The sequence below is a fragment of the Anabrus simplex genome, chromosome 4, assembly GCF_040414725.1.
Source record: "Anabrus simplex isolate iqAnaSimp1 chromosome 4, ASM4041472v1, whole genome shotgun sequence".
In the NCBI taxonomy this organism is placed as follows: domain Eukaryota; kingdom Metazoa; phylum Arthropoda; class Insecta; order Orthoptera; family Tettigoniidae; genus Anabrus; species Anabrus simplex.
Genome location: NC_090268.1, coordinates 106,350,796 through 106,373,234, shown reverse-complemented (window position 1 = coordinate 106,373,234; position 22,439 = coordinate 106,350,796). Strand labels below are relative to the sequence as shown.

At 39.0% G+C, this 22,439-nt stretch overlaps 1 protein-coding gene across 1 annotated transcript in view; it reads left to right on the top strand.

The window, feature by feature from the left end:
• LOC136872188 (uncharacterized) overlaps positions 1-22,439 on the top strand; it is a 60,037-nt gene that overhangs the window by 30,938 nt on the left and 6,660 nt on the right. The window contains exons 6-7 of the mRNA XM_068227360.1: positions 7,785-9,325; positions 21,996-22,114. Coding sequence (XP_068083461.1) covers positions 7,785-9,325; positions 21,996-22,114 — 1,660 coding nt within the window. The remainder of the gene's footprint in view (positions 1-7,784; positions 9,326-21,995; positions 22,115-22,439) is intronic.

Genomic DNA, 22,439 nt, shown 5'->3' with positions numbered 1-22,439 from the left:
AAGATTCATCTCACTTCATACCCAAACCACGTATAGAAAGGGGACAAGGGTTGGACATGTATAGCCTACATTCATTTGGACTGGAAAGACAGAAAAGCAATACTCAACCTCTACATCAATCAAAGAATAAACATCGAAAGTAATGATAAAGTATGCAAGGTGAGAATAAGGAAAGGAGTAAGACAGGGGTGTTCCTTATCACCATTTCTATTTAATCTGTACATTGAAGAGGCCATGAAAATTTTTAAATCCAAAACACCTGGCATTAAAATAAATGGAACAACTGTACACTGTATTAGATTTGCCGACGATATTGCACTTCTGGCTGACAATGAGAAGAACATGCAGATCATGCTCAACAAATTAACATCCATCTTAAAAGATTTCCAACTTAACATTAATGTAAATAAAACTAATGTTATGGTTGTAAGCAAATCTAAAATGAAGCCAGAGGCACAGCTCAGAATTGGAAATATTTTAATAAAACAGGTGCACAAGTTCTGCTATTTAGGATCAGTTATTACCGATGACAACAGATGCACTGTGGAAATAAAAAAACGGATATCCCTGTGTAAGAAAGCCTTTGAGGAGAAGAAGCAGCTCTTAACTAATAAATCCTTAAATACTGAACAAAAGAAATTATTTATCAAAACGTTCATTTGGAGTGTGCTGCTATACGGCTGTGAAGGATGGACTCTCTTGAAGGAGGACGTGAAACGACTAGAGGCAGTGGAAATGTGGCTATGGAGGAAGATGACTAGAACTAGCTGGATTGAGAAGAAAACTAATGAAGCAGTGCTTAGAGAAATAAACACCCAGAGGCATTTAATAACAGCGATAAAAAGGAGAAAAGCATCAGTTTTCGGTCACATTCTCCGGCATAATAACTTCATAAAGAACTTGTTCGAAGGCAAGGTGATGGGAAAGAAAGGCAGAGGAAAACCACGGAAGAAGATCATTGAAGAGGTAGTTGAGATGATGGGATGCCAAGGTTATGGAGAGATGAAAAGGATCGCAGAGAGAAGAGATCAATGGTTGCAGCGACAAGGCGAAGCCTTTAGATGATGATGATGATATAGGACACAAGATAGACAATAAGAATAAACAAGGAATAATACATATATCAGTCAAGATGCCATTATAAGTCTGTGGAATAGGAAATGGCTCAAATGGAACCACCATAAAAACGAAGCCAACCTACAAGCCTTTATTACACAAAGAAACCTCCAGCATCATAAGAGGGGCAAAAAGAAAATACAACAGACTAAGCAAGCTGAGGAGGATTTTGGAAGAAACAACTCTAGAGACTTATGCAAAGGTCTAAAACAACAGACGACCCAGTTCACACCCTAAACTTGACACCTCCACAGAACAGACGGTTCACTGTGCCTCAATGATGATGACTGCATCAAGACTCTAGCTGATTATTTCCAAGGACTTTTGAATGCTGAAGAACCTGCGCAGTGCCTCCCAGTTAGAGAACCAACTAACACAGACACCAAAGACACCCCCCCTCCCACCTATGAAGAAGTAAAAGAGACCAGTCAACTTCTCAAGAACAGCAAAGCCCCTGGAGAAGATGGAATAGTAGCAGAAATGTTTAAACAACATTCAGGCACATACACAAAGTAATCCTGGACATATGGGCTGAGGAAAGGCTCCCAGATGATTGGATATCAGCCGTTATCCACCCAATCCACAACAAGGGAAGCAAAACAGATCCCAACAACTATAGAGGAATATCACTCCTTGCAGTATTGTATAAAGTATTTTTTTCCAAGGTTCTGGAATGGCACATAACAAGACAACTGGATAAAGAATTAGGAGAATATCAAGCAGGGCTCAGAACTGCAAGGCCTTGCGCTGAACAGATACAAAATCTGAAGACCATCCTTCAATATAGCAAGAAAAGATGCCGACAGTGGGTAGCTATCTTTGTCGACTTTCAGAAGGCATATGACTCCGTGGATAGAATCAGACTCTTCAGCACCTTAAGAGAACTGGGACTAAATGAAAAAATTAATAGGTTGGGGCAAGCCACCCTGCACAACACCACTTCCAAAGTTAAGTTTAGAGGTCAATTATCAGAGAGCTTCACAATCAAAACAGGGATGAGGCAAGGAGATGGTATCTCATGCATATTATTTAACTGTGTACTGGAAAAGATCATAAGAGAATGGACCAGGTCGACAGCAGTTGTGAACAAACGATTATGGAGTATATGCAAAAAGATCTGGACATACTAACATCATGGCTGAACAACAATAACCTAGTTATAAGCACCTCAAAAACAAAATACATGATATTTCATAAACCAACACAAATTATCAATACCTGTAATGTAGTAAAAATTGGCAATGAGCCCATTGAAAGAGTAAAGCAGATTTCATATTTAGGCCTGGCTTTAGACAATAACTTAAGTTGGAATGAGCATATCTTAAATGTAAGGAAAAAAATTATTAGTGTAATTGGAGTACTAAAAAGATTGAAAGACTATGGAATAAACAACCAACACTTAAGAAACATATATACCTCCCTCATACATTCACACCTTATGTACATGAATATAATATGGGGAAATTGTACACAGGAAGCTATAAAGGGACTAGATGTACTCCAAAAGAGAGCTTTAAAAATTATGTATGGATATGATTTTCTAAAACCATCTGTGGAAGTTTTTCAGGAAACAAACATATTACCAGTACAATGCCAGATTAAATATTCTCAAGCTTTATTTATGTTCAGGTATAAAAATAATATGATTTCTGTTAATACAGAACTACGATACAGTAAGGACATTCACACACATAACACAAGATCAGCAAACCAGTTTTACAAAGATTCCACTAACACTACCAAATATAGTGTTAAAAGCATTTCTTATTCAGCAAGCACAGCCTTTAACAATCTACCTCCCAAATTAAAACAAATCAATAAGTTGTACAGATTTAAGAAAGAAGTACGCAGATACTTCCTTGAACAGTATGTTGGAGAATAAATCGATAACCACTGTGTACCTATTTTTCCACCTAAGTTTAGTTTGTTTTTAATATCTTCTTTTTTCCATGCAAAATAATGATATTATGATGTAAATTATTAATTGTAAATATTCCTTGTTATATATGTAGGCCTATGCCATATCTGTTAAATGAAACTAAAAGCTGCCAAGCTGTGATTGTAAAGGGCAGTCCCTCCTTGAGCCACTAGCTCACTGGGACATTCTATACCCAATAAATAAATAAATAAATAAATAAATAAATAAATAAATAAATAAATCACCTGAGAATACCAGATTAAGGATTGGGTTTAAAGCAGACAACTTGAGGATTTCATGCCTGGCCTTTCCTGAAGACCTTACTTTCTTAGCAAACGACATGCATGAGGCCACTATGCAGCTTCAAACACTGCACTCTATAGCAGCTAAAGCGGGTCTCTTGATCAACATTGGAAAGACTAAGTTCATTACCAACATCAAAGATGCCCCTACAACAATAGAAGTCAGTGATACAAAGCATATCAAGGGAGCTAAAAATGTGATGTACCTCGGAGATTGGATATCGGAGGACCTAAGTGAAACGATGACTCTTGAACAAAGGAAAATCAAATTAAACAAGGCCTACCATGCCTGCAGAAAATTGTATGCCTCAAAGCATTTATCAAAGAATGTAAAACTGAGACACTATAATGCGGTAGTCAGACCATCAGTCCTCTACGCAGCAGAATGCCTATCCTTAACTAAAAAGACCCTACTGAGAGCACTGGAAGTGCAAGAACAGAAATTCCTGAGAAGAATAATAGGGCCAAGGATCCTACCAGATGGAAGGCGATGGTATAAACCCAACAATGAGCTCTACCAGCATCAAGAAAACCTCATAGATGCCATCAAAAGAAAACGTCTGACTTTCTATGGACACCTACACAGAATGGATCCAAATAGATTATCTCATAAGATCTTTAAGGTTGCTAATAAAGGCAAAGCTACTGGATTCCCCTGGACCAAGCAAGTGGACAAAGATCTTGCAGAGCTTAATATTAATCAAGCCGCCATAACTGACAGGAATGCATACCATTTAATGGTCAAAACTAAACCTTTCCTAACATCGTTTACATCAGCTAGGCACAAAGGAGCCGGGAATTGGTCAGAGAAGCGCAGGAAAGAATTCAGCAAGAAAATAAAGGAATACTGGGCCAACAGGAAGGCTAAAGAGGCCGCTAAGAACACAATCCAGTTCGCTAAAAGGGGCAGATGACAACAAAACACAGCTAGAACACAAGCACCGTGGTCTGCAGATGGCCTAAACGCAAAGAAAAAAAATAAAGATTAATATGGATGTGTGTTCTTTTTTTTTTTTAATGATACCAAATTCACTAAGATATGAGAAGAAGTTACGTGATTCGGCATGATATTTATTGATGGCACATTTTTATGTCTATAGTTCTTCTACATCCATTCCTTTCCAGTCCCCATTGAGCTTGTTTCTGCTTCCCAGTTTCATCAGGAGCATATTGACTGGTAGATACTTTGTTGAATTCCAAGGATGCCAAAGCAGATGGAGGAATCAAAGGAATGGACTACCTCAAGGCAGTGTACTGGCTCCTACTCTTTTCAACATCTACACTAATGACCAGCCATTACCAGAAAATACTAAAAGCTTTATCTATCCTGATGACCTTGCACTTACTACTCAAACTGATACCTTTGATGAAGCAGAGATCTCTTTAACTGCTGCATTAGAAGAGCTAGATACCAATTATGAGAAAAACCAACTCAAACCAACTCCAGCTAAGACTCAAATCCGTGCGTTTCATCTGCAGCATGGACAGGCCTCTCACAAACTCAAAGTACCCTGGAAAGGAAACTTACTGGAACACTGCTTTATACCAAAGTACCTGGGAGCTATGCTGGATCGCACATTAACATATAAGAAACATTGCCAAAACTTAAAACAAAAGATAGCTGCTAGAAACAACATTCTACGAAAATTATCAGGAACAAGTTGGGGAGCACAACCACAAATAATTAGAACATCAGCTCTAGCTCTATGCTACTCTGCAGGAGAATATGCCTCCCCGGTTTGGCACAGGTCAGCTCATACGAAGCAGGTCGACATCGCTCTAAACAAAAGCTGCAGGATCATTACTGGATGTTTGAAACCTACACCCGTTGAGAAGGTCCAACTTTTAGCTGGTATTGCTCCCAGTGGGATTCGTAGTGAGGTAGCAGCTAACAAAGAAAGGCTCCAATCATCTTCTTCAGAAGCACACCCACTCTATGGATACCACCCAGCCACATAGAGGCTAAAATCTAGAAAAAGTTTTCTCCGCACATCAGTTAACCTTGAGGGGAAAGCAGAGAATGCTAGTGTCAAAATGTGGAAAGAAAGAATCAACCACCTTTCCAACTGGATAGAGCCGAAGGAAAGTCTTCCATGTGGACACCAGGAGAGTGAACAGTATGGAAAGCCCTTAACAGACTCCGCACAGAAGTCGGTAGAACAAAAGTTAATTTGCGGAAGTGGGATTTCTCAAGTGATTCATCACTTTGTGATTGCGGAGAGCAGCAGACGATCCAACATCTACATCAGTGTGTTTTATGTCCTTCAATGTGCACTATGAAGACTTGATTGCATCCTCCGCCATCGCTATTGACGTCGCCCAATACTGGGCAAGAATTATCTAGCTCTTGAACTGTTGCTTTATCTGTGACTGTATAATAGACCTGTATATTTGTATAGTAGGAATGTAAAGACCATGTTTTTTTTAAAATATCTGTAAATAAGGTTGATACTTCTGACACGAATAAAGAAAAATCAGAAGAATGTGTTTCAAAACTCACTGAGGGTCCATGTTGACATGTCACTCTTGATGTGGGAAGTGTAGGCTAAGAAGAAAGCCAGACAAAGTCAAGAAATGGGAAGAGTCAAGAAGGTAAAAATGAATACCAGTGGTAAAGAACTAAGAGCACAGAACAGATGCAGAAGGAGAAAAGGATCGCATTCGTTAGACCACCATCGGTGCTTGTATTATTATTTATTTCCTGCTTCCAGTTTTCTGGGTTGGACTGTGAATCAAGGATCTCCACAGTTATCTATTTCTCCACCACTCCCCTTCCTTTCTCCAATATTTCTTCTACTTTTATCCCCCTCTTCTCTATGCTGGTACTCTGCTTCACCATATCAATCTTTGGATATTTCCCGATGTCTTCTTCCTATTATTTTCTCTGTAAATACTCGCTTAGGAATTCTGCCTTCCATTCTCATCATGTGTCCTTACCATTTCAGTTTACTGGTGTCTACCTTGTCTTGTAGTTTTGGGAATCCAGTTCTCTCTCTGATTTCTACATTTCTGACCTTAGTTCTTCCTGTCTTCCAAATAATTTCTTTGAGAAACTTCATCTCGGCTATAGCAATTGAGGCTTTCACGGCCAGCATTATGAATTGTCAGTGTTTTCCGGGCTTGTAGGCTGTGGTCCATAAGCATGTGATGGTCCCGATGTTTCACCGAAGACTGCGTTCGGCATAATCAAGGGTTCCGACTGACTTTGATAGCAGCGAAGCTCACAGTGGAATGAAATGGTGTCGAAATTCCACCTCATTATACATAGTGCAGACTACGGTGCACTGCTCTCCTACTGGTCTGCCATGTTGGAGGGGCGGTGGCTGATTGGCTGTACTTCGGCCAATGGTTGAAGCATTAAGGACACCGATGTACATCAACCTGCCTTGGCCTCTGCCAATTAGGAGAGAAAATAGAAAAAATAATATTTTTATGGGCTCGATGGGTGAGGGGTGCATTTAATTGCATTTAATAAATTTACCCAGGCAACGCAGGGTACTACTGTGCTGTCGTATCACTCACAAAAACAATAGTAAAAATTAAATGCGGCCATGAAGAACTGATCACCTGTTGCTTTTTCTGTTCTGCCTGCAGAATGATGCCCAATAAGAAGGGCAAAACATCTCCACAACTTTTTAATCTTTTATGATTATGTAACCACAAAACGTGGTATTGTAGGTATTGAATAGGTGAATAATAAATGTATACCGTACTTTGTAAAATTGAATGTGACCCTTGATAATGCCGAACGCAGTCTTCAGTGAAACACTGGGACCATCATATGCTCCTGTACCACAGCCTACAGGCCTGGAAAACACTGACATGATTCATCTCGGCTACTTGAATTCTGCTTTTATCTTGTTTTGCTGTTGTCTATGGACCTGCTGGGTATGTCAAAATTAGTGCGTAATAAGTGAAGTAAAGCAAAGCATTTTCTTGCATTTCTCTGGGATTTCCTGGTTCCACACTATATGTATCTCTCACACATTGGTAAAACCCATTGGCTTCCTGGATTCTCTTTCCAATTCATTTATTTATTTTTCCGTCTTCTGCAAGTATACTCTCCAAATATTTGAAGCTTTTCACAACCTTTAAAGGTCTTCCATTCACTTCAGTAGAATAATATACTGCAATATGTAGGTAATATGAACAATAGACATAAGTGTTGTAATAGCATGCATATTATTATGTACTGTATTGTTATATTTTAATGCTGTATGAATTGCTTCTCTTAAGGTGGGTAGTTTGCTGCAATAATATGGCACAGTATACAATATGAGAACTTTAAAGAATTTATTGCATTCAACAAAATAATGTGGTAATTTAGACTTACAGATTTGGTATGATATGGCTCCTCAATTAATCAGTTTGGTTTAATTGGTATTCTATGGTATGTCTTGATCTGTCATTTGTTCCTTTCCATTACTTAGGTTATGTTTCTGTTTCAGAAAAAACATCAAGAAATCATCCATACAAGAAAGCTAAGAGGAGTCTATCTTATAAAGAAGATTTGAACTCTATTCATCTTGAATCTACGACAACTACATACATTGATTTAGAAGATAGTGTTTCCTCCACTTATGACAAACTTCCGGTATCAAGTGAAGTGGAAAATGACATCAAAAAGGATGCAGCAAACATAACAGATGGGACAGTCGGTGACCATGATGCCATTTCATTAATACAGAAACAAAAAGTTAGTGATTGTGGTAAAAGTATAGACTCAATTCAGACAAGGGTAGAGGTTGAGATCCATTCTAATGAGGATAAAACGACTGACGTAGAAAAGAAATGTACTGAAAAGAGGAAATACAAAAGTGAATATAGTGATGAGAATATTGATGATAATGAAAGGAATGAATGTAATTTATTGAAGAAACCCTGTTTTGAATCATTAAGCAGTAAATTATCAGAAACTCAAACTACTACACAAACTCAAGAAGTGAAAAATGATCTACATTTCTCAGTTATTTCCTCAGAAAAGGAGAGTGAAAATGTGCATAATGAAACAACAAATTATGGAACACAAGCAACATATCTACAAGAATTAGTTCCAACAATACCTGATGACTTTCAGCAAAATGAAAATTTGGAGCAACCAGAACAAAAAGTGGAAGAACATTTAACACAAAGCTTTGATGCAGACTCAGACTGTTCTAACCAGCAAAACAAGACCAATATAGAGACAGCCATGCCCCTGCCTAATGACCTGGAAGATCGAACAACTCTTTATAGAAATCAAATTCCATCAGACTATGTGTGCTACCTTCAAAATTTAAGAACAATAAAGAAAAATTTTGAGCAGAACAGGACAACTTCTGAGAGCGCAACCAGTGAAGAAGCAATTCAGACGGTAGATACTTGTCATTCATCCATAATGCCATTACCATTCTCTTGTGGTAGTCTACCACTTCCTAGCCAGTCTCCTCACTTACCATCCATATACTCTCAGCAACACTGCAATCCACCAGAGAGAGCACCTTCTGTTGGACTTCAGGTTCCAAATCAGTTTGCAACATGGCCACCATATTGCCCATCAGGAATGTTACAGCCAAATAAAACTTTAGTCCATCAACAAGCACAAAACATCCCTTTTGCAACAAAACGAGGAGGATTCATATCAATACCAGTAGATTATCAACAAAGCTCTACAAGTGTTGATCATATGTCAAAACCACACGTATCTGACGTTTTGCTATCTCCATCTATTTCATGTAGCATGGAATCATCACCAGTTTATACACAACAACCAAGTAACCATTCAGCCAGTAAGAGAGGATCATATGGTGCAGTTCAATTTGAATATAAACCAAATGATAGTGAACATATTCCCCAGGCTCATAGCAGATCTGCTCCTGTTCCATGCAATATGGAAACACCATCCAGCTATAACAATCCATACATCATCAAACCTGATCGAATATGGAGGAATTATCACCATGCACTGAGACAGTATCCAGGAGCCAACACTATGTGGCATGCACCTTGGGTAAGTTCCTTTCAAATATATTCTACACTTATCACTAGAATTCAAATTATGATGGTTTAAATTTAACTTCTTAACTGGGCGTGATGAGTTGATTCTTTTACCAATAGTCATTACTTATTCAAGTAATCATGAGTTGACACATACAGTGACTTTCTAATGAGTGGCATGAGTAAAGTTGTCTCATTATACTGTCAAAATAGTTTGATGATCATTTTGCAGATGTCAGTAGTTTCTAGATATGATGCACAACATGTTTGGTAATTACATGTTATAAATCTCATCTTTGGTCCGTATTGAAAATTTACAGTTCAACAACAATAAAGGTGTTCTAATTTAATCCACCTATTTAATACTTTTATTTCCACTTATAGTGATTACATAAATAGACTCACAGTTAAATGGGACATGTTTTGCCCTCAATTAAGGGCATCTTCACCCTAAAAACAATCAAGAGTACAACTAATATTAAAAGTGGAAGCTAAAAGTTTAGCCAGTTATTAAAATTCGGGACATAAAAATGTGAAAAATGCTTATGTTCACACCCTCATGTCGTTGGCTTTATATTATTACCACTTTGGTTTTCCACTAACATTTTAAATGAACTGTTTTAATTGGAATTTTAATGGAAGAAGTTTTAGTCTCCAACAAGATTTTAGTTTAATCATTGACAGTGTTTACATTAGCATCTTTATATATCGTATTATTTTTCACATTTTTATGTCCCGAATTTTAATAACTGGCTAAACTTTTAGCTTTCACTTTTAATATTAGTTGTACTCTTGATTGTTTTTAGGCTGAAGATGCCCGTAATTGAGGGCGAAACATGTCCCATTTAACTGTGAGTCTATTTATGTAACCACTATAAGTGGAAATAAAAGTATTGAATAGGTGGATTAAATTAGAACACCTTTATTGTTGTTGAAATGTTTGGTAATACCGGTAATTATGTTTTACAATCTATTGCATGTTCATAATGATTCCACGGTTCAAGGCTTACCATGGTAAACAGAAATGCACAGAAACCACAACCTTTACAATCTTTAATGCTTTTCTAATTATACATTTACAGTTGTTGTTGAAGACCCATTCAAATAATATAATGATAATTTAGAGTATACAATACAAAAATACAATAGCAAACACTCAAAAATGAGTAGGTTGGTCTTCCAAGCAGAACTCCTTTTCATCTGTGAATCTGTAGGGGACTGTACAGCTCAATACGGGAGGCACACAGATTGCTGCAGAGATAACAGATAGTCCTAGGTGAGCAGCCACTGTTCTCCTATTTCACTAATTTTCTTTTCTATGTTGCCTCTTATCGTTCGCTACTCTCCTACAGTTTTCTTCAAAAAGTAGCGTGCCACGAAGAACTAATGATCTCCAGAATGAACGGTTGAGGGCTAGTGTCTCCCAGTTGTTAACATCAATGGGCACATCTTCCTGTTAGTCTTAATTACATTCTTAAATTGCTTCCTCTGACCTCTCAAACAACGTTTACCCACTGTTAACTCAGAGTAAAACACTTGCTTGGGAATGCAATTATCAGGCACGCGTATTACATGCCCTGCCCATCATAGCTGACATCGTAAAAAAAAAAAAAAGTCTTCTATATTTGTGGTCTGTGCCTCTTCAAGTACACTGACATTTGTGCGTCTGTCTTGCCAGGTTGCAGAATTCTCCTTAAACATCACTGGTAATATGTTCCAGCTTTTTAATGCCGCCTGTAATGTGTCCAGAATTCAGATCCATATAGTAAACTAAGAACTACAACCGAATTGTATTCGAGGATCTTAGTTGCAACACTGACATCATGATTGTCAAATACTCGAGATCTTCGATCTTAGGTTGAGTATAAATTCGATTTTCGAATCTTGTGCTTGATGAGAGGATGCTGGCTAGGTAAGGAAGGGTGTTTCCTACTTGAAGGTTCACTCCATCGATGGAGACACTGATCTATCTATGTCCTTCTCCAGGGGCTGGTTGATAGAGAATCAGTGTCTTACTGGTATTCAGTTTGAGACCATGTACACAGTTGAAGAGGCATTCAAGATCAACATTAATTCTTCTTCAGACTGAGCTACTACATCATCATACTGTAACTCGACTAATGCTACAGAAAGAATTCAAGTCCTTGCTCCTAGATAGCTCAAATTAAATAGTTTCCTATCCATTCTACTTTGTGTATCTCTATTCCTGGAGGAAGAACATTCTTGACTAGTACATGACAGCTGCTATATATAATGAGAACAAGTGGGGACAATCACACAGCCTTACTTAACACCAGTATTGATATGAAATGGCTCTCCAACAGAGTTGGTACCAATAATAGCTGCCATCATACCAGTGTAGAATAGTTTCAAGATTGAAATAAATTTCTGTGGAAAGCCATGCAGTAATAAAATCTTCCACAAAGCATCATGGTTTACAGAGTCAAATGCCTTAGTGAGACCAATGAAGGCAATATAAAGAAGTTAATTCTGTTCTCTGCATATTTCCTGAAGCTGACGAGCTGTGAATATCATATCTGTGGTTCCTCTAGAAGGCCTGGTCGCACTGACTCTCTGGTAGTATTTCCTCCACCAAGGAGGAATAAGCTTTCCCAAGGAAGACAGTAATGATAATCCCTGATAATTATTACAGTCTGTTCAATCACCCTTCTTAAATGTTGGAACTATAAGACTACCTCTGAAATCAGGAGGCATTTCTTCAGTGTTACAAATTTTAACAGTCAGTTCATGTACATGTCTTATGAATTCCTCATTACCTTCTATGAGAGCTTCTGCAGATGTACCATCAGGATTGATGGTCTTGTGTCACCTTGCTTGATTAACAACATGCTTAACTTCATCCAATGTTGTTAGGGAGCCAAGTTCTTCTTTGATGGGTGCTTGTTCTATTGAGTCATACACCTGTTCATCCACAACAGATTCCTAATTCAGGAGACCTTTAAAATGCTCTTTCCATTTATTCATGATGTGTACCTCTATCACTGGACCAGAGTGGATTTCCACCAAAGGTGGTGGGACCATAAACTGCTTTTATGGCTTGGAAGAATTGCTGTAAATCTTTGTCTGCTAGAAATTGCAACTCTTTTGCTTTGGTTGTCTAACATGCATTCTTGAGCACACGGGCTCTTCTTTGGGCATTTGCTTTGGCAAGTGGTAGTTCATATCTTTTTGCCACACTTGCAAGGCTCTTCTCAGAGATCAATGCCTCAAACTCTTCATCATTTTCATCAAACCAATCCTGATGTTTCTTGATCTTATATCCCATCTTTTCCTTGCAAGCATCCTAAATAGTGGTCTTCAGGCTCTCCCAGTGTTGTGTTACATCCCAATGATACTCCTCCAATAGTGTCTGATGAAGCAGCTTTCTATATTATGAGGTATATTCTGAAATTCCAATTTCATGGTATCAGAAATCTGTTGTTTTCTCCTCTGAGCGGATAGTGACAAATTCATAACTGTTCTGATAAGTGGGTGTTCTGTCCAACAAGTCATCCACTCCTGTCATTGCTTTGGTGATAAAAAGTCACGTAGATCTTTCTTGTGGACAATTACATTATGACTGAGATGCTTTCATCTTGGATGCTGCCATTAATTTTTAAAGCGATTCTTTTGGCAAATAATTATATCAGTGATTGTTACATCATGTTCAGCATATTTTGAAACGAGTCAAATACTATTAGAGTTTTCACTGCCAATTCCATCCTTGCCAATGACACCATTCCATACAATGTTGTCCTTGCCCACTCTGGCATTAAAATTGCCAAGTAAGACTATTTTTATCTTGTTGATTAATGTTTGACAGGATGTCATCCAGATCTGAATAAAATGATTCTTTGATGTCATCATCAGAATCTAGTGTGGGGCATTTGCACTGAACACCATGGCATGTTGGTTGTCATTTAAACAAAGTATTAATGTCATAAGGCATTCATTACATCCAGTGGGAAGCTGTGAGAGTTCCTTGAGAAGATTCTTCTTGATAGCAAAGCCTTCTCTGTATATTCAGTGTTCACTGGTAGCCCCCTTCCAGAAGAAGCTGTAACCTGCACCTTGTTCATTCAAATGACCTTCATCAGCAAGACAGGTTTCCTGGAATGCTGCTATGTTGATGTAATATCTTCCTAATTTTCTGGCTCCATAGCTAAATGATTAGCGTGCTGGCCTTTGGTCACTGGGGTTCTGGGTTCGATTCCCGACAGGGTCGAGAATTTTAAGCATAATTGGTTAATTTTGCTGGCATGGGGGCGCATCCTCATCACGACGTGCAGGTGTCGCCTATGGGTGTCAAATTACAAGGCCTGCATCTGGCGAGCCAAACTTGTCCTCAGACACTCCCGGCATTAAAAGCCATACGCCATTTCATTTCATCTTCCTAATTCTCTACCCACTATCACTGTTCTCCTTTCAGGTCTCTCAGTTGCATGATCATCATTGAGTGCTCGTATGTTCTATTTTGCAAAATATAATTTCTTATTTGTTCACCAGCATAAAGGTGATACCATCAGATGCGGCTATCCGATCGGTAATATCAGTGGCTGACTATGTTTAGGGCACCTTTTCTAGACTTTTCCCCATGTGAGGTGAGCAGAGTGGACCCTAAATAGGATGCTCAGACATAGAGGCAGCAACCGAATTGCTCTACAATCACAATCCTAACCAAGACAACTGATAACACATCTACCGTCTGCATGCCAAGTTATTACTAGAGGCTTCCAGACATAACAATCCTGCCCCCATCGCAATTTCTTGATCACCACAGGACTTTTGGATGAAGTCATAAGTTGTTGGAAAACTGCTGTGCATGAATTCTTTCCGAGTGAGAGTGTTGCTGCACATCAACTATGCACCTTACTTGATGACTACGAAATATGTCCAATGGCAAGCAGATGCAAGACAATTGAATAATTCCTAGTCACTGCAGCTTTCATCCGCCATTCCAATGAAGTTGGAACACCCTGTCTGAATGACTGGTCCAACATTGAGGATTTTCTATGCCATTGACCACATTTGTGGTTTATCCACCTATAGGGGAAGTTTCCTGCCCCAAGGGCAAGAGAGTGACATTAACCACTACCAGCTCATGAAGGCATGATAGTGGGAGTCTCCTTATCCTAGGAGTCATTCAGTCGCCAGAGCCTCACGTGCAGTGAACAATCCCTGTAGAAGCGCCACTGTTGCAGGTTTCAATCCCAGCAGCATTGGCACTGGTGCTTGTCGTGCCTAGCTGCATTGCACGCGGCGCACTGGTGCTTGTCATTACAAGATATTAGAATCATTCCTTATTGACAGTTTTTACTTTACAAAGGAAAATTTAATGTGTTCTCCTTCCTTCTTCATGGACAAAACTGTGACAGGACTAACCTATCTATACATGCTTCAAAACTGGTTATTTCCTCAAATGGAAGATGATTCCGATGATTTCATCTTCATGCAAGATGGTGCACCGCCTCATTTCTCTCAGAACGTTCAATGTTACCTAAATGATGCCATTTTAGGATGCTGGATTGGAAGAGGAGAATCAGAAGATAACCTTCATCACATGTGGCCTCTCAGGTCTCCAGACCTCACTCCTTGTGATTTTTATCTGTGGGGTTACATAAAAGACCGTGTGTTTATCCCCCCGTATGCCTGACACTCTTGAAAGTTTGCAACATGAAATCGTTGAAGCTGTGAATTCGATAACTAGAGACCACCTGATTTGTGTGTGGCAAAAAATGGGCCACCATTTTGATATTTGTTGTGCAACACATGGTGCTCAAATTGAAACCTTACAAAAGTGAAAATTGAACTTGTTCTCTTTCTGGGAACATTGGAATTGTGTTTCTATCTTTTGTAGTTTGGAAGAAATAAATGTTTGAAATCTGTTCCTTCTTTTTTAATAACCCTGTATAATGATACTGTTGATCAGTTCTACAAGCTGTTGGTATTGTAGGCATTCAGATTTAGTTTTCTTCCAACTCTGTGATATGAGGGTATCTAATGTAAAGGGAGTCCTTCCTTCTTCCATGACTTCCTCACGTCTTATTCTTGAAGCGATTGTTCCTTTATGACATTTTTCTCATTTTTTTTTTAATAATCAGCTTCACAATGTTCCTTGCTGATGTGAACCGATGACCATGCAGTTTTACACCTTAAGACAATCATGACAAATACCATCGCCAGTCAACATGATTGAACAATATTTCCGTGTTAACAATGCTCGGTGTTGATATGGACTAAGCAACAAAAGTCTACATTCATCACATTCTTTTATTATAGTTGGTACGGTAAAACTGTATGACACCGGGCAAGTTGGCCATGCGGTTAGAGGCACACAGCTGTGAGCTTGCATCTGGGAGATAGTGGGTTCAAGCCCCACTGTTGGCAGCTCAGAAGAGGGTTTTCCATGGTTTCCCATTTTCAGACCAGGCAAATGCTGGGGCTGTACCTTAATTAAGGCCACGGCCGTTTCCTTCCCATTCCTAGGCCTTTCCTCTCCCATCGTCGCCATAAGACCTATCTGTGTCAATGTGTCGTAAAGAAAATAGCAACCAAAAAAAAAATGTATGACATAAATGACAGGAAATTCTATTCTCTATAAATTTTGTTATGTAGTACTTTTCAATAGGACCAATAACATACCAGTAGGTACTTAAATATTAAATTTTAGGCACCTTCACCTAAACTACCATTTAATCCAGCATGAATAAAATGATTATAGCCTAGACTATAGTGCCTTATTCCCTGACTTTACAGTAAATACTGATTTTTATTAAATTCTGTTCACCAATTTTCTCATGGTTTGGCTTTGATATGGACTTGGCAACAAAAATTGAAATTCATGAATATATCTGTTATCGTTGGTGGTACAGTACAAACAATTTACTTTACGTCACACCGACACAGATAGGTCTTAGGGCGACAATGAGATAGGAAAGGCCTAGGAGTGGGAAGGAAGCAGCCACGGCCTTTGTTCCGGGGATTGTCATGGAACACAGAGGTGAAAGAAGGTGCCGGGATGAATAGGTCTAACTACAATGTCAAGAATTGAATTTAAAAATGTAAACTGAAGGTTAAATTTTCAAAACACAAAATTTAACAATTTTACAGGTACAAGTAGCAATCATTAAACAAGTCTAGGAAAGACAAGATTGGTGGTATAAACAGATCGTGGGCTTCAAGCCCTCACTTTACTTTTCCTGAGCTCCTAGCTCAAATTTACAAAAGAGCACAAATTGTACAAGGGCAGAAACCCCCTAATTCAAAGAGCACTTGCTCCCAAAATTACAACATCTAGCCTTGAAGAGGCATTCATTAATCTTACAAAAACTTTCCAAAAGAGCTAACAGGCTCTCAGTTTTCCAAGCCTACTCAAGGCAACATCAACTTACAAATTCTGGCCTCTGAAGGCACATCTTACAATAGGAAAATGATTATACAGGGGTATTTAATACCCAACCTACTGGGCCTTCATGTAAAATTTTTTGCTAGCGGCTTTACGTCGCACCGACACAGCTAGGTCTTATGGCGACGATGGGATAGGAAAGGCCTAGGAGTTGGAAGGGAGCGGCCGTGGCCTTAATTAAGGCACTTCATGTAAAAGGAATAATGGTTAAATAAATGGCCCGAACAACAAAATGAATGGAGGTGTATGCTTGCACTCCTAGGTGTGAACACTTAAAACCCAAAGGGCACTAGGCCAATGAAACAGGGGCTATTCCCAAACTATGGAGGCGACTCGCATAAGAATAAATTAAAACATTACAGAAAGGATGAAAACCAGTTACAAAACGTGGTCACCTCAAACCAAGATGAAGGGGAGCTCGAGAGGGTACATCACTCTCTATCCCTGATTTACAGTTAAAGATTTTATGAATTAATTACATTAGCCGGCAGAAAGTTACATTTTTAGAAAAGAAGGTTACATGGTTAACGATTTCGGACCTTTCCCTCGGGTTAAACTGCGGAGCTAGCAAGAAATAAAGATGTTATGTGGCCATTACCTTGTCGATGAACTGCTGCCTGATGAAAGAGGCCTCCTGCTTTGACACACCCACTCAGTAAGATGACGATCAATTGGCCAAGAAACATGAAAATCCGCAGTTTATAAACCCTTGGGGAAAGTTCGAGACCATTCAAGATTAAACTAGCCACACCCTCTCATGTTTATTGGTCAATTTAAAGTTAGACTCAAAATCGAAGAAGCAGAAGAAGAAGACTGTGATTGGTAGAAAATTAGTTACAGAAATTAGGGATTGGCTAGACTCAAAACTGGCGGAAATAAAAGGGAAATATTGCCAACCCAAAAATAAATGAACATGAATCAGTAAAAAAACTTATGAATACAAAACTTCTTTGAATTATAAGTTCTTATACCTCCCACCAGGGTTCATGATGATAGTTTTTGGTAGTGTCATCTATGGGAGAATGTCCAAACTTCTTGATGAATGGAAAACAAAGCAAGTAGAAATTCACACAGTTCAGGAAACCTCACAATAACAAAATGACATCAGATTTTAGTGGTGACATCTTCTGAGTAAAGTTTCTAAGTTGGTGTAGTTTCAGTTTCACTGTTTCACCAATAGAGGAGTTCTTTTAGGCACTAATTTTGAATGCGCGGCGTAGAGGTGTACCTCCTGGTACAGCCTTAATTAAGGTACAGCCCCAGCATTTGCCTGGTGCGAAAATGGGAAACCACAGAAAACCATCTTCAGGGCTGCCGGCAGTGGGGTTCAAACCCACTGTCTCCCAGATGCAAGCTCACAGCCGCGTGCCTCTAACTGCACGGCCAACTCGCCCAGTGGTACAGTAAAAATGTACAAGACACAAATGCTCAGGATTTTAATTATATGTAACTTTAGTTATGTAGTATTTATCAATAGGACCACTAATAACATAGATATTTGAGAATTAAATTTTAGCCCTTCCACTAAACTACAATTTCATTTAGCATGAATAAAATTATCTATAGCCTAGATTGTAGTGCCTCATTCCTCAACTTTGCATACCAATTTTTGTTAAATTCTCTTCAGTCATTTTCTCGTGATGCGCAAATGTAGGTACGTACAAACAGACAGAGAAGATGGAAAATTAATAAGTGCATTTCCTTGTTACTGTGGACATGGCCAATACTGAAATACCATTTTAAATTCTGAGAAATGTACAGACATAACTCTTTTATACATACAGATGGATTTTTTTTTTTTTCCTGATGAATGTAAAATTCATGGCTTGTGCATCAAATAACTCACTTACAAAGTCGTCAGTGTCTGTTACACACTTCTTTCCTTTCTGTGCTTTTGATGGTGTACCAGATGAAGTTCCTTCATTCTCATGTTGTCTCTGTTCTACTAAAATTCTCTTCACTCTGTTCTACTAAAATTCTCTTCACCATCCTCAACAGCTCTTTTGTTGCATCTGTTACTCTTTGTTGTAAATCCAACAACTCTCTTCTATACTGTTCTTGGATTTTATTCTTACTTTCATCAGCTTCATATTCCATAAATCCATAAACATTGAGAACATTCTCTCATGTTTGTCCTGCTTTTCTCGTTAACTTCAGTTTAGAATTTACGGACGGCATGACTCTCTTGGTGCACGAATGGTAGGAATCTGCACTGACAATGAACCAATTTGCTTTAAGCTACTAACCATACTTCCCAGTCAACCAACATGAGATAGGTCGACCAGAAGGCTTTTCTTTCCCTTTCAAGTGCCAAATTGATTTGAGGCAGTATATCAGTCAATGGATGTAATGAACTGAAGCCTGTGCTGAAGTGTACAATAGAAAACCATAGTACCAAGAGAGTTGGTTGTGTGGTTAGGGGCGCGCCGCTGTGAGCTTGCATCTGGCAGATAGTGGATTCGAATGCCAATGTCAGCAGCCCTGAAGATGGTTTTCCATGGTTTCCCATTTTCACGACAGGCAGATGCTGGGGCTGTACCTTAATTAAGGCCATGGCCGGTTCCTTCCCACTCCCAGGCCTTTCCTATCCCGTCGTCGCTATAAGACCTGTGTGTGTCGGTGTCATGTAAAACAAATTGTAAAAAATAACAACAGAAAAGAAGAGTACCATAGTGAATATTTTGTTGAAGTAAACAGTAGAATACATCCAAATTCCAAAGCTCTTGGCAGGGATCCTTGCAAATGTGTACCAGGTATGCTAGCTAATATTTGTGACCTTCATGGTTTCTTTAAGCTAGTCTTTATAATGCTTTAAAGGGGCACGATGTAGAAATATTTGACTTCAGTAAGAGAAAATATAAGATAAAATAAAGCATGAGTCAAGTTCACCATACAAGAATTGATAAGGAAGTCTGGTGTTGCTCATACGTCAGACATGCCCATCCTTTTTAGCCAATGGCCGATGATGGAGGCTTCTACACTGTATTATATGGGACTGTTGAACACTAAGTACTAAACATAAGACAGTACACTAGCCTGCAGTGATTTCACATGGAAAACAATGTGCTGATTTCAAAAGCACCAACCGTTTTGCCATAACGTGTATAGATTTTATGTAATTAGATATTTTATACATATCAATGTTCAAGATTTAATGTAAATTTAAGGAAATTTGAATTAATTTCATCATGTTTCAAATTTTTTTTACCAGGCTTCAGAATATGTGAACAATGCTAATATTAGTGTGTAGAATTCAGTTTTTTTTTTAAAAAGGAACGGCTTTATCATGTACAGTTTTAAGAGATATCAATAGAAGAAGGAAGGTACCCAAAAGTTCTTATGTTATGCATACTTCTATGATAGTTTTGAATAGTACAAAAAATGGACTGTAGCACTGAAATCAGTGTGTAAAAATTATTTACAATAACCTACAACATCTCAGACCTAAGAAAAATGTTTTTGCTCGCAAGTCATTTATGGTCACCTATTAAATCACTTGTTTTGCAGATCTTTAAGGGGTGTCAAAATTCAGTGAAATGTGATCAACATCATGATATTAAAGGAAGTAACGAGGCTACTATGAAAATTCTTACGTAAGACGGAAAAAGCAGATTTGAACTCAGCCCATCTAAATTAGATAAGATCACATATTAAATCTTTTACCGGAGGAAAATAATGTCTTTATTTGTGTGTGCGTGTGTTACAATTTACGTAGCACCAACACAGATAGGTCTTATGGCGACAATGGGATAGGAAAGACCTAGGCGTGGAGTGGTGGTGGTGATTATTGTTTTAAGGGGAAGTACAACTAGGCAACCATCCTCTATATAACACTAATCAGAAGGAAAAAATGCAAGGGATTCGACACTTCGAAAAATGAAGATATAGGCCAAAGGAAGACAAGGGCCATGAAGGGCATGAAAATGAAAGACTCCCTAGGTCTCAGGTGCTCTAATACTGTCGGGGTCAGAAAAGAACAAGAGTTGACCAAGAGAGGTCAGATAGGACAGATGAAAGTGAGGAGCCTGGCACAAGTAAGTGGAAGCAATGCCAGGACTCAGCAAAGGGCCGCGTGGTTGCCCCTGGGGCCCCTTTTAGTCACTTCTTAAGACAGGCAGGGGATACCGTTGGTGTTATTCTACTGCCCCCATCCACATGGGGACTAGGAGGGGGAAGAAAGTAGCCGTGGCCTTAACTATAGTACAGCCCCAGTATCTGCCTGGTGTGAAAATGGGAAACCACAGAAAACCATATTCAGGGCTGCCGACAGAGGGGTTCGAACCCATTATTTCCTGGATACTAGCTCACAGCTGTGCACCCTTAACCGCATGGCCAACTCACTTGGTTAAAAAAAGAAATTATTTTGCAGGCTAGTGGTATTATACACATGTAATTAATGGATCAGTGGTACTATGGTCATCTGACAAGAAGTCGCATGGGTGTAGGGTAAGAAGTGCAAGGGGGGGTAAGTATGGCTGTTGCACATGCACCTCTCTCAAGTTTCAAAGCCTGTTTCATCTGCAGTGTCTCTTGTGAATTGAGGCCCTGTTGTGAGGATTCAAAGTGCTAATGCAATTGTGCCTTAGTTACACATTTACTGTATGTGTGCATAATGAACAGTTTGATAAAGAAGATGCATTGATTCAGAGAGCTCACATTGTCTGTCATGACTGATGTTTGTATCTGTTAATCCTGCCATACATACAAGCTGCCACGTCAGACGGAGATAGTAAAGTGTCAGCCTCCAGACACCAAGATTGCAGGGTTCAAACCTGGCAAAGGTAGTCAGAGAAGGGCAGAAAAATGTCCATTCTACACTCTGTATTGTACAATACAGGCATGTAAAAGATCTTCAATGACACATTTGGTGTTTACCTACCCAAATTAAAACTCAACAATGGGATGCCCAGCAGTTCCCATTTCACTACCATCTTGTAGAATAAAATAGAACATCAAAATTTTTTTTTTTTTTGTTAGGGGCTTTACGTCGCACCGACACAGATAGGTTTTATGGCGACGATGGGATAGGAAAGGCCTAGGAGTTGGAAGGAAGCGGCCGTGGCCTTAATTAAGGTACAGCCCCAGCATTTGCCTGGTGTGAAAATGAGTAACCACGGAAAACCATCTTCAAGGCTGCCGATAGTGGGATTCGAACCTACTATCTCCCGGATGCAAGCTCACAGCCGCGCGCCTCTACGCGCACGGCCAACTCGCCCGGTCTAAAATTTTACTAGTACTACTACTACTACTAACTCTTGATATAATTTTGTTCTTTTAGGCAAGAGCTCCAGGAAGAATGATGCAGCCTGGGTATCCTCCAACCCTAAATATAAATCTTGATAAAACGCGTACAACATTTAATCACTGCAATGAAGGCTTCTGGGAGCCACATCAGAGGTAAGTCATATTACTGCATGTCTTGAAATAGTAAGCAACTTGAAACAAAGAAAATGAACTTTGTTTGTTTGTTTGAAAATTTCTTAGTTTGCATCAATGAAGCCTGGGTACTATGTTGGCTCTGTAATATAACTAGAATACTTAGTGATATCACTCACCAAGTTCAAGTGTGGCCCTGCAGAGCAGTCCTAGTGTAGCAATGCACCAACGCTACATGATCAGCTGTTTTAATAGAGGTTACACTGATACGTAAATACCCATGCAACACCCAGTTGTTTGACTTATGAATAATACTGCTAGAGAGTAAGTCCCCACACAGAAATAT